This window comes from Danio rerio, chromosome 9, assembly GCF_049306965.1.
Source record: "Danio rerio strain Tuebingen ecotype United States chromosome 9, GRCz12tu, whole genome shotgun sequence".
NCBI classification, from domain to species: domain Eukaryota; kingdom Metazoa; phylum Chordata; class Actinopteri; order Cypriniformes; family Danionidae; genus Danio; species Danio rerio.
In genome coordinates this window covers 24865001-24877577 of record NC_133184.1, presented here as the reverse complement: position 1 = coordinate 24877577, position 12577 = coordinate 24865001, and the positions used below count along the sequence as shown (strand labels likewise).

Below are 12577 nucleotides of genomic sequence, written 5' to 3'. Positions count from 1 at the left end.
TGCAACAAACTGAACATTATTTACAACTTTATACCTGTTATTCACAGCCCATGCAGGTTCTGTTTACTAAAGTATACGTCATTTGCGGGCATGCATGGATCCTCCCAGTAGTAAACAAACGGCTAACATGTGATATCCTGTCCGCGATTACATTAAGACAGAAATGACATTTTTGGGTGAATTATACCTTGAATACAGTGTGTGATACTTTTAACACCATTTGGAGGTGACCACATTGCTGAGCAATGTATATAAAACAACATGAAGACATTATTTACAAGTTATGATTATGACTTTACCGCCTTATGCTTCTCTCGAACTTGAAAATATAATTGGCTGAATCGTAGAGATGCTGCATTAAGATCATGTGGGGGGTCAAATCAAGATCACAATCTTTTTTCGATTTCGATGAGTTTGTCATGTGTGAACATAATTTAACACCATCTAAAGGGAAAGCCATATGTCATCACAGATACATTCATTCCTGAAATACCTGCGATCAGGTTGCTCCCATTTGAACCACTGGACAGTTTATAGTAAGCTGAAACATTCAGAGATACGCGGAAGTTTGTCCAGTCAGCCACTCATATGTCTCCAACTGTGAAAGCTGATATCATTGAGTTGGTGTGTAGATTTACAGTGTTGTTCAGTGACATCCCTGATGTCAGTTATCAAGCATGATATTGATGTTAGTTTACACTGCCAAATACTGTCCTGAAAACTGACAAGGGCAGATGATTGCAGATTATGTAGTTTCTGCAGTTTATGTTTAAAACTAAAACTGTTAAAAGGACACTGGCAGGGCCACGAACTGATCGTGCTAAGGAGACTGGCATTAGTCACCCCTGACACTTTTCTTAATTATAGGCTGATGGCATTTGGAATGAAAAAGGCCCCAAGCACTTTTCAGTAGCTCAATAGCACAGTGTTGGCTGACGTTTCCAGTTGCACAGCTTACTTTAGACAATGTGGTTTTGTACATCTGCTCATGGCCTGTACATATGTACTTATTTTGTCAAGTTTTCAATCTTCTGACTAACTCTAAATGTACTGTAAACTGACGAAAATATATTGGTAATACCATTACTGTGACTGGGGTCAAGTGTGGTTGATACATGAGTGGTCCGCTGGCTGATAGACACGACTTTCAAATGCTCCAGTGTTTATGTATCTGTGTAAGCGTTTGATGAAGACCAGTGAAGTGATTTTGAAGTGAAGTGGACTGTCATTTGTAAGCATTGATCCTAATTTTTGCTCTTCTAATGCACGACACATGAGGAGTCTCACACTTGAAAACATGAACGGTCTATGGAGGAAAATAAATGATGATATTTTGAAAATGCGCAACCTTTCTGTACTGCTAATTCGACCACAGATATACACACATATACTGTTGTCAGGCAGCTGATTCCCCAGGCCACTTAAGATGCCAGGGTTTTTTTCAGCACGAACTCAGAGCTCTGAATGAATTTGGTTCATTAACTCAACTTGTAGGAAAAGTCATAATGGAATAAAGCATTATGTAAAGAAAAACCAGACATGCTTATCTTTATACTTATAAAGATATACATAATTTCTGACAAAAGTTGCTGCATGATCAAATTCAATAGATAAATAAGAAACCTTTTAAACACAGATTTAGCTTTCGGTGTACAGTTCAGCTTACATCAACTATAAACTATTAAAATAACTATAATACAAATTATCTCCCAGAGATGGGTTGCGGCTGGAAGGGCATCCACTGCATAAAACCTGTGCTGAATAAGTTGGCGGTTCATTCCGCTGTGGCAATCCCGGATTAATAAAAAGGACTACACTGAAAAGAAAATAATTAAATGAATAAATGAATGAATAATTCTCTCTCTCTCTCTCTCTCTCTCTCTCTCTCTCTCTCTATCTCTCTCTCTCTCTCTCTCTCTCTCTCTCTCTCTCTCTCTCTCGAAATTCAATTCAACTCAACTCAAAATTGCTTTGGTGACATGAGTAAATTATACAATGTTGCCAAAGCAAGAAATGGGTGGACAGATTTAAAACTACAATGAAATCTAAAAATAAAAGAATAGAAACAAAGAAAAATCATAATAATATAAACTTAATATAAGAAATAAGAACATGTGAACATTTCAAACCACAGTGTTTAACATACACACATACACAGACAAAGGGTCATTGTGGTAGACAGTAGCATACAGTAATACACACATTACATACACACATAAATGAGTTTATCTCTCTTCCCATTTAAATCAAAAATATTTTGACTGGTTGTCAGTGTTTTTAATATCACTGTTCAAACTATTATCTGAAAGTGATTGTTACTGTACAATATCAATCTACTGTGAAATAAATTTCAACAATTTTTAAAACTATATGTTGTTATCGCCCTTGGTGTTAATGGCCCAGGGAACCATTCAAGAATTATCAAATAACTTGTTTGAGCAGCACATAACGTGGCCGACCACATGATGTGTTTGTCAGTTAGGGTCAGGATCATTTGAAATGGATTACACCACACATATCCAAGTGCTAATAAAAGTGACTACTGCAGAGCAGACTGCAGTTGACTTTGAACAAAAATTCCAGTTTCTGATTCTTCATTAATTTGACTTTTTATAAGGCTTCTTAGTCACATTCTAATGCCCCCACAATTTCACCAGTAGAGAGTTGAAGGGTCTTATGAATTATTCAGTGGCTCAAACTGACTGCACAGAGGGGAGCTCCAGCATACAGCAACACTCAGGTCCTGCAGGTGCAGAGACTAATGCTGCTTCTAAGAGTGGAAATGCTGATGTGAGATAAAGATGCACCTCTGAACAGCTTCACTTGAGGTGTGAGTCGGCCGTACATTTGAGCTCTATTTGACCATGAGCAAATACAAACTTTCCAGTCGTAAAAAGATGGATGAGACTGTAAAAAAAACAAATCCTTAAAAGGACTAAAAGACAAAATTACTCAAAAATGACTGTTAATAAACTCCATTAGGAAAACCTTTGAGCAAAATGTCATTTTGGCAGGACTATGCTCAACAAGCAGTTAATATTGAACGGTAATAAAACCACATAAAAAAATCAAAATATATTATTAGTATTAATATTTAATTTAAATTACTTATAATTTTTATGACTCTATAGAGAAAATCGAAACGTGACGTTGCAAAGTTTACCAGCTACATCACTGCTGACAACCAAATAGCATCAAAGTGTAACCCCATAATGAACAGAATTTATATGCAATACAAGAAAACATTCACAAACTTTGTTTTCCAACATGAAACTTTGACAGCCGCTTTGCATTAGACAGACACTTTGCGACCTCGCGACGTGACGAAACTGAATGAAATGAAGCTGCTCCACTGAAACTGACAATATATTTATAAACAGCGTACAAATAATGTTGAAAACTGAATGGTTTTTATGCACACCTGAATTATTAATAGCTTCAAGAGCGCCTGCGTGCGCCAATGGACCGCAACCTTCGCGAGCCCCTCTTATTTACATCACATCCCAGACCAAAACACTTTGAAGAACATCCCTGTCTTTTAAATGCATCCTAAAACAACTGTAGAAAAGTAGACATTGGTCTGTTGTATATCTATAAGAAATGTTTACCTTGGCCCTCAACGCTATCTGTGATTTTCATCTCCTGATCCTGGTCCACATTAAAAGGGTCGCCCTGGCTCCCTCGTTTGGGTAGGTTTGGATCCTGGGCAGCAGCGCATTGTCCGTTTCGCACAGCCGAAGGGTCCACAATAGTCGGATTGGGAACAGGACACAGATCTGAAGTCGTACTGTCTGTCATTGTTAGCTTTATTTGTTTTCTTGCTTTTTAAATCAAATGAAGTCTTCAATAAATAATCTCACGTCGATCTGCGTCGCGCAGCCATCCAGTGGCAGCATTAAGGGTAGCGGAGCAGAGATGCGGAGATAAACGCAATCTGCCCAGCATCAGCAACGGACCCCCACCGCACCCTCCCACCGAGAACAACTCCAATCCGAGCGCAAGAACTGCAGCCACCCATTCGACATGGGGATAGTTTGGTTAAGATCCTGTCACGCTTTCCAGTTTCAACATATCTTGACACAATCCGATCGAAGCTAGAGGCGATAAAGCCTATAGTTCCTCCTTCAGATGGACACAGATTAGAGTCTTGTCAAGTGTTTGACTGCCTCACCTGCCTGCCAGAGCCCTGTCCAGTCCTCAATGAGATAACGACTGAATGACACAATGTTATGATTGTGTTCCTTTCAACTGTGTTTATTCAAGTCTAATGATGTTTGCGCTAAGAAATATCGGACAAGCAGTAGTTTTAAATACATAAACAAAGAGACTGTCAAATTTCTTTGTACATAAGTAAAACGTTTATGTTTTAAACAATGTGCGGTCACATATTTGCGTTGATCTAAAATGTTGTTGCTCTGTAATTTTACTTTAAATTTAAGTTACTTTGAACGTTCCTTTTGAAGCTTCATAACTTAAACACCGACAAAACACACTAGTTTGCGATTTTCCTCGAACAAAAAACTCGGAATCCAAAACGCGACGTTTTTACGACATTTTAATAAGCAACAACAAGACCCGGAACTAAGAGGAGTGGAGTAGGTTAAGTTTTCCTCTTTGATCAACCCTTCCTGCAATCCACTGATTGATGATCCAGCCCAGGGTTTCCATCTACTCTTTACTGTGAGAACCCGATTTTAAATAAAACACAATTAACTTAATTGTTAAAAATGATAATATTCTGTGTCGTCTATTTCAATTTGGTTTCAATTAGAATTTTTTTTTTAAATGTAAAAAATACAAACAATACAAAAAAAGTTATTTGAACTTAAAATTGAACTTACTTCATAACTTAAATAGTAGGCCTAGGTAGCAATACAATTTGGACGTAATTAATTACCACATTACTACGTACTACATGACTCGTTGTTCAACACACGTTTGGGTAAAATGTGCATATAGATGCTAAAGTGGTGTTAAAAATTAAAAATCGGTTCGTTTTGTCGATTATTTAATTTCATTAGTGCATTTGATTTAAATAAACGAAACATTGTTATTTAGTATGTGTTTGCATCTGAACTGCCAGCGTTGATAAGTCTTGATGTCAGATGAATGCCAGTCTCTGATGCACTGCCTTAAGTCACCAATAGAGGACAGTGATGTGCAGGAGGTGAACTATTAGGGCACGTCTGAATTCATCGAAACTAGTTCTCACAGACTGCACAGCAGGCAGACTCACCTTTCTCAGACAATTTTATAAACCTTATTTTATTATAAATACCTTTTTGTGTTTTTTGTGTGTGTGTTTTTTACTGTCTGCAGTAGCCTATATTGGATAAAGGTTAATCTATAATCTGTATTTAAAAAAATTATTACAGGTATGAAATCTATGCTGACAGGTCATAATAAGTTAATTCTGGTTGGTCTCTATCTTCTCAGGGTTTTTCATTGGACTGTTTTAAAATGCCAGGGATCAGGGGTGGGAATGTTTGTTTTCCGTTTCACACACCGCTGAACATTCACAACAGCGCAAGGGTGAATGTTCAGTTGACAAGCTTCAGTGCTGAGATTTGAGCACTTAAAATCAGAAGAATGAAGGTTGATATTCATAATCATATTTTACCAAGGGAATGGCCAGACTTAAAACAGGTAGGTTGCTTAGGGTGGAACATTTATGCTTTTTTATGGGTCATTAAGGGTAACCAAGACTTCCAGGCTCACATGATGTATTTTTTTTTTCAATGTTTCACATAGCAGTTACCTTGATGCCTTTAAACTGCCTCTGATAGATTTTAATACAAAGGCCAACATTTGAATGGTGAACTGTGTATAGAAAATGTGCTTAGTCATATATAGTTCAATTCAATAATGTTTATTTATAGCGCTTTTTACAATGTAGATTGTGTCAAAGCAGCTAAACATAGTTCTAGTAAAAAATTAGTTTGTCTTTATTTTTGTATCTTTATAATCAGATATTATTATTGATATCAAGTATGTTGTCAGTGTTAAAAGTGTTAAATGAGACTGCCCGAACTTATGAAAGGAATGCTTCTGTTAAACATTAATGAAGGCGCTTGAACACTAACCCTGACCTTTATTGTTTGTTTATCTCAGTGAGCAAAGGGAATCCTTGTAATCATTTGTCAGGTGTTTTTTAATTTTTATTTGTCGTAAATCTGTTATATTATGCTGTTAAAGTACCTTATTTGACATCACACTAAAACAAACAATGAATCTAAGTGTAAAATAAAATTATTTTAAAATAAAATTATTTTTACAAGTTGATTTAATTAACATTGTACTAAATACTTCAGTCATCAAGATGAAATTAAAAGGATAAATATGAAACATGGTTAACTTTTTTTAATAATTTATGTAGAAATGCACTGCCTGTCTGGAAAAAAAGCAACTATTTGAATTTAGCAAGCACTGATCAGGACTTTATTGTTTTAATCAATGAAAGATCCCAACCAAAATTGAATGTACAACTTGTTGAAACTTTTGTCAAAGTTTGTCGAAACAGTGCCATGCTGAATGCACATAATCAAAGCTAAATATGTACCTATATACAGTATTTGACCCTGGTAAACCACTTTGTAAAGTCTAGTACATCCCAAAAATATTCAGTGGGGTTCAGGTCAATTGGTGTTCAAGTCATATGTGAAACTGAAGCCTTACAGTCTGAGCCCAATGAATCCTAAAATTGTCATCCTGGAATATGACTGGGAAAATGTCTTCTGACTTGATTGTTCTTGATATACACATTGCATCATTTAGGGTTAAAAGAATTGTTGATGTACAGCAAGATAAAGGCATATTAATCATTGTGATAAAAATCTAATGATATACTCTTAAGTATTTACTTAAATCCAAACAGACTTTTTATGGCAGACAATGTATTCTGTTAAATTTTTACAGTGAAATATTAACATTTTGGTTCATGATTCACAGAGATATGGATATGGTGGATTCGTTCAACTTCACCATCACTGCAAAGTAAGTTTAAAAAATGTTTATTTTATTGTTATTATTATTATTATGTATTGCCTTACACACCTGATCATTGCTGATGGAGAAAACCAGCTTGATCTGTAGCTCAGCCTGATGACGGTGGAAGAACACCAGCTGGACGGAAAAGGTTTTGCATGCCTGGCTATAGATCCAGCTGGCATGATCTCATGCTAGCTCTTCCTGAAAGTGTGAGAGTACATTACGACCCCCGTGAGGAATGAGTGGGCAGCAGAGACAGATCTGATCCTCCTCTCAGAGCAGGACGATGTTAAAGCATCTGCCAGCTTCTCCAAGTACCTGCAGGCCTTTAGATTAATTGGATTTCTCTGTACTGTGTTTCAGCTGCTTGTCTCTGGTGGTTTCTGGCCTACTCCTTTGCTTAGCTGATTTTTATTTATTTTATTTTTTTGCTTCGCTACAATAGGAGTTATTATTTTCAAATGGAAAGACTAAACAATTATGAGAAGAGATGCTCATTAATAATTATGTTTTGCTAGACTGAGCAGCACTTTTTTGTTGTTTGCCTAAATTCCTTTCCAGTGCTGCTTTTAATTTATTCGAATGAGAAAACTTCCTATAAAGCCCTTAGTTTTAAGAATACCTGCATGATAATCAGGAGGGTTTGTTGCTGGTGGAAAAAGAGGACAGCAGGCCTTCCCTTGGCTCCTCTCTGAGCAGCTGAGCTCCACATGGGGTTTAGCGTCAGTAAAATATCAGACCAACACTAGATCACCTTGAGTACAAATACTCTCACACAAACTCAGACTAATAAATCAGCCTGAGCCTATTTACCGTATAAGAAACAAAATGGAATAAAGAATGAAGGAATCTTAAATGAACTACAACCTCAATTCCAGGAAACTGCTCTTTTTACATTCTCTTTAATCTTTAAGAAAGGATTTTCAATGTTTTCACTGACCTAATCACTGATTATAATAATTATTTTAACTAGCAGGGTTCATGTTCAGCTTTAAAAGGAATATTTTTAAAGAAAATATGGATCAGGGCTCATCATTTTGTTCTGAAATTCATAAGAAGTTTGTATAACAAATCAAACCTCACATTGCTGAAGAGAATTAACAAACAACATAGTCTATATTTCAGAGAAAATGCTAAATGTAACAACATGTTAAGAATTGGAGTTGTATAGCAAAGTTTGATTAATTTAATAAGAAATTGTAGTATAACATGATTTAACACTCTGAACATAATATTGTATCTTTGAACTGAATATGAATATACACTGAACAGTATATGTGTAAAATGTAAATTTTATGCCAAAAACTTTCAAAAAAAGTTATAGCATTGAAATACTGAGTATTTGACTTTGCTCTTTACTGCCACCGGGTGTCTGAAAGTGCTAACTGTTATGTGACAAAAACAGTAGTTTTACCAGTGCATGATTACAGTGTAAAGTGTACCTGAAAGCCTCTTTAACTTCCACTCTAATATTTGTCGTTAATTATAATAAAAACCTAAACAGTTAGTCTACTTGTACTTGATATGCTGGTTTCATTCTGATTTATTACTGGCTGACGTCATGTCTGCTTCTGAAATATAACACAACCTGCTAATTCACCCACAATATAGCCTTAGTGACAGGTTTGGGTGAGTAGAACAAAAGACACAAGATAATACTCTGTTGACTGTAGCAATTCTTCTTTTGTAGCAGAAATAAAAAGTTAGGTGGCATGAAGAATGTATTGTATGACTGGATTACTCATAAATGTAATGTAGTAAACAGTACATACAGTATAGCCATTGAAAAATGTAGTCAAATAGAGAGGAAACGTTGCTATCTTTGATGGTAAGTCATCAGAGAATGTGGCCAAAACTATACATAAGTATAGAAAGTAATTCCATTTACTCAAACACCGTTTCTCACCATGGGCTTGTGTACCAGGGAGAAGCTAAAATGATGAAGGATGGAAAATTGTTCAGAGTGATCCAAGAGAACTGCTGGGATCCAGAGGCTCGGATTCGGGATATGGAAAAACATGGTAAATCCAGTAAAGCATTTCTAAAGTAAAAAAAAAACTACAGACTGCCTGTGTCCTGCTAACAGGACTATTTTGTACAGTTTTTGTTGCCTTTGTCCAGTCACATATTTTATAATAATGTGCACCTTTTGTAAAGCTGCTTTGGAATGATAATTATTCATTTATTCATTAATTTTTAGCTTAGTCCCTTTATTAATCTGGGGTCGCCACAGCGGAATGAACCGCCAACTTATCCAGCATATTTTTTACGCAGCGGATGCCTATCCATCACTGGGAAACACCCATACACTCTCATTCACACACATACACTACGGACAATTTTAGCTTACCAAATTCACCTGTACCGCATGTCATGGACTGTGGGGGAAACCGGAGCACCCGGAGGAAACCCACGCCAATGTGGGAAGAGCATGCAAACTCCACACAAAAGTGCCAACTGACCCAGCCGAGGCTCGAACCAGCGACATTCTTGCTGTGGGGTGACAGCACTACCTACTGTGCCACCGCATCTCTTTATTGTAAAAAAAAAATGTTAAATATATAAAATGATATACAAATAAGCTAAATTAATTTGAACTGCAGTATATGTCATTTGATAGCAAAAACATATCATGTGAAAATTATTTGAGAGTCAAGGTTTAATATTTGTCTTTGATGTGAATTTGCTATTGCCCCTAAACAAAATCATACAGGAACCTCAACTGTTGTATTATCAATTCAAAATTGGAAAACTACTTAAGCTTGATTTGATTGTCTAGAAATTTGACACAGAATAATTTCATAAAATATAGATTGTGTAGGCGACTCAGTGGCGCAGTAGGTAGTGCTGTTGCTTCACAGCAAGAAGGTTAGGGCCTCAGTTAGCGTTTCTGTGTGGAATTTGCATGTTCTCCCTGCGTTCGTGTGGGTTTCCTCCGGGTGCTCTGGTTTCCCCCAGATTCCAAAGACAAGTGGTACAGTTGAATTGGGATGGCTAAATTGTTTATGAGTTTGTGTGTGGATGTTTCCCAGAGATGGGTTGTGGCTGGGGAAGGGCATCTGCTGTGTAAAAACATGCTGGATAAGTTGGCGATTCATTCTGCTGTGGCGACCCCGGATTAATAAAGGGACTAAGCTGAAAAGAAAATGAATGAAAGAATGAATATATTGTGTAAAAAATAATAACGTTTCTTCTCGCTAAACAAACCTTTAAAGCAGGGGTCTCAAACTCGCGGCCCGCGGGCCATTTGCGGCCCTCAGTGCAATATTTTGTGGCCCGCGCCGACCGCTGTACACTGACAGAATCAGCGGAGCGGGGAGAAAGAGCGCTTCCAGCTCCGCTGATTCTATCCGTACACAGCGGTCACTGGCATTCCCCGCCCGTCGTGTAAACAAAGGAGCGGGGATGCCGGTGACGTCACCACGCACCCCGCCCCTTTGTTAGACGCTGTGACGGGCGGGAAGAACCAAGGTAAGCTGTTCCCGCCCCTGCCTGCCACTCAGCTACATCCTGTATCTTACAGGGCTCGAAATTGCGACCATTTTGGTCGCATATGCGCCCGAAAATTAATCTATGCGACCTCATAATATATTTGGGCGCATTAGTGCGACTGATGATAATGGTTGTAGTGCGACCTGTTTTGATTTTTTGTAAAAACATGCTGAATCGCTCTTCCCTGCCTCTATATTGGTTCATATTAGCTGTCAATCACTCAAGGTATTCCGCTGTCAGATGACAGGGAAGGAGCTTTTATGACCACGGGAAATGCAAACGGCAGAAGAGTAAAAACTTAAAGCACAGAGGTTTGCAAACCCCACCTAAAATTGACGTGCAGATGAGAGCGATCATGACACGTCATGTGGTGAATAATGATCCACCAGCTGAGATCAATCGAGTACGCGCTTCATGGAGAAGGCGCCCGAATCTCCATGCGTTGCATTCACTGCGTGTTCAGCGCAAATGTCCGCTAAAAGTCAAATCTAATACTGTACATATCATTGCCAAAGAAGCTCGCCTTTACTAAATTTACACTGAAACTGCGTCTCATAACAAACAGCGGTATTCCGCCGGTGGTCATCGCAAGAATCTTGCGCTGCCTGCTCATAAATTGGGTCGGCTGACTCGCCAGCTTTTCCACTAACACAGAAAAATGAAGATCATCTCAGACTGAACCTTTAAATTGACACAAACTGAAACCAAATCTTTTAAAGTGATAGAAGTGAGACTTTACTTTCTTTTGTCTATTCTTTTTTGAGGTGTATATTATTTTTATTTTTTTATTTATTTACTGATGACTGCTTTGCAGCTTTCATCATTGAATTGAATGATTTATTATAATCTTTTGTTTGTTTTGTAGCAGAAATATTATTTATTAAATTGACATGCATATAAAAACAGCAGTACAAAATAAATATTTCTTACTGCAATGCTTCATTTTTGTTTGATGCAAACTATACAATTATTTTTCATAAAGTAACAGACTTTTTATAGCAGATAACATACATTCATGCACATTCAAGGCAGTATCATAATGAGAAATGTAATTCATTTTTACTATTATTGTCATTTTCATCATCATTAATATTCTATAATTATTAGACATTCATTTTGGAATTATTGCACACAAATATCAATGTCTTCGCAGCATTAGTAAGATAGTTTTTTCTGGTTTTTGTCAGTCCTATTGATGTTGTTTTAAAATACAATAAATCCCTTAAAAAGCAATTTGCAGCGGTGCTCAATCATTTTTGGTGGATGCTCCTAAATTTTTTCTGGTGCTCCTAAATTTATTTTGGTGCTCCTAAATATTTGAAGTTGGGAGCACCGGTGCTACCAAGTAAAAAAGTTAATTTCGAGCCCTGTCTTATATATATTATAGGTAGATACAGACTGGTACAGACTGATGTGACTGGAGTGGGGTGGGGGTGTTTTATTTATACATATATACGCCTTTTTTTTAGGTGAGGGAATGGAAGTTTTGAGTGAGTTCCCCCACTTTTTTCCCTAGGACTAGGTCTTTTTGGGAGCACATATTTGTGTGAGAAGTTATTCTCCACCTTGAACTTCAATAAGTCAAAGTACAGGTCTAGACTTAATAATGATCATCTTCAAGCCATACTGAGGGTCTCAACTGCTTCCGCTCTAAAGCCAAATGTGGTTCAGATTTGTGAGAAGAAGCGTTGTCAAGTCTCTGGCAGTAAGGAGTAGGCAAAAGATGCCATGTTCAGAAGAACTGTTCATAATCTTCACTCAATGTTCTATTAATGTTCAGGACACTTCATGTTCAGAAGAAATAATTAAAACTGTTAATAATGGCATTTGAGGACTTTTTTTTGTGAAATCCCTTATGCGGCCCAGCCTCACCCAGACTTTGCCTCCTGTGGCCCCCAGGTAAATTGAGTTTGAGACCCCTGCTTTAAAGTTTACTTTTTTTACAGTTTTGCTATAGCCTCTGATACCATTTATTTCTACATTATGTTCAAACCAGTTCAACTTTAGTTCATTATTTAATATTACAGTAATATTACAGTACAGCCAATTTGCACTTTAGGAAAGCCCAGCTGATTACAGAGCAAAGTATTCAGCAACA

At 37.1% G+C, this 12577-nt stretch overlaps 2 protein-coding genes across 4 annotated transcripts in view; one reads left to right on the top strand and one right to left on the bottom strand.

Moving 5' to 3' along the window:
• Nucleotides 1-3961, bottom strand: part of tmem163a (transmembrane protein 163a) — a 58485-nt gene extending 54524 nt beyond the window's left edge. Inside the window, exon 1 of one of the 2 annotated variants that reach the window (NM_001128536.1) lies at nt 3607-3961. Coding sequence is in view for 1 of the 2 variants with exons in the window: in XM_005167573.6 (XP_005167630.1) it covers nt 3609-3798 (190 nt within the window). In the remaining variant the exon portion in view is untranslated. The remainder of the gene's footprint in view (nt 1-3606) is intronic. The other variant, XM_005167573.6, reaches the window with a different exon arrangement.
• Nucleotides 3962-5500: 1539 nt separating this feature from the next.
• acmsd (aminocarboxymuconate semialdehyde decarboxylase) overlaps nt 5501-12577 on the top strand; it is a 9578-nt gene continuing 2501 nt past the window's right edge. The window contains 3 exon segments of one of the 2 annotated variants that reach the window (NM_001089494.1): nt 5501-5646; nt 6949-6993; nt 8912-9008. In NM_001089494.1, the coding sequence (NP_001082963.1) occupies nt 5590-5646; nt 6949-6993; nt 8912-9008 (199 nt within the window). In that variant the 5' untranslated portion in view covers nt 5501-5589. 2 annotated transcript variants of the gene reach the window in all.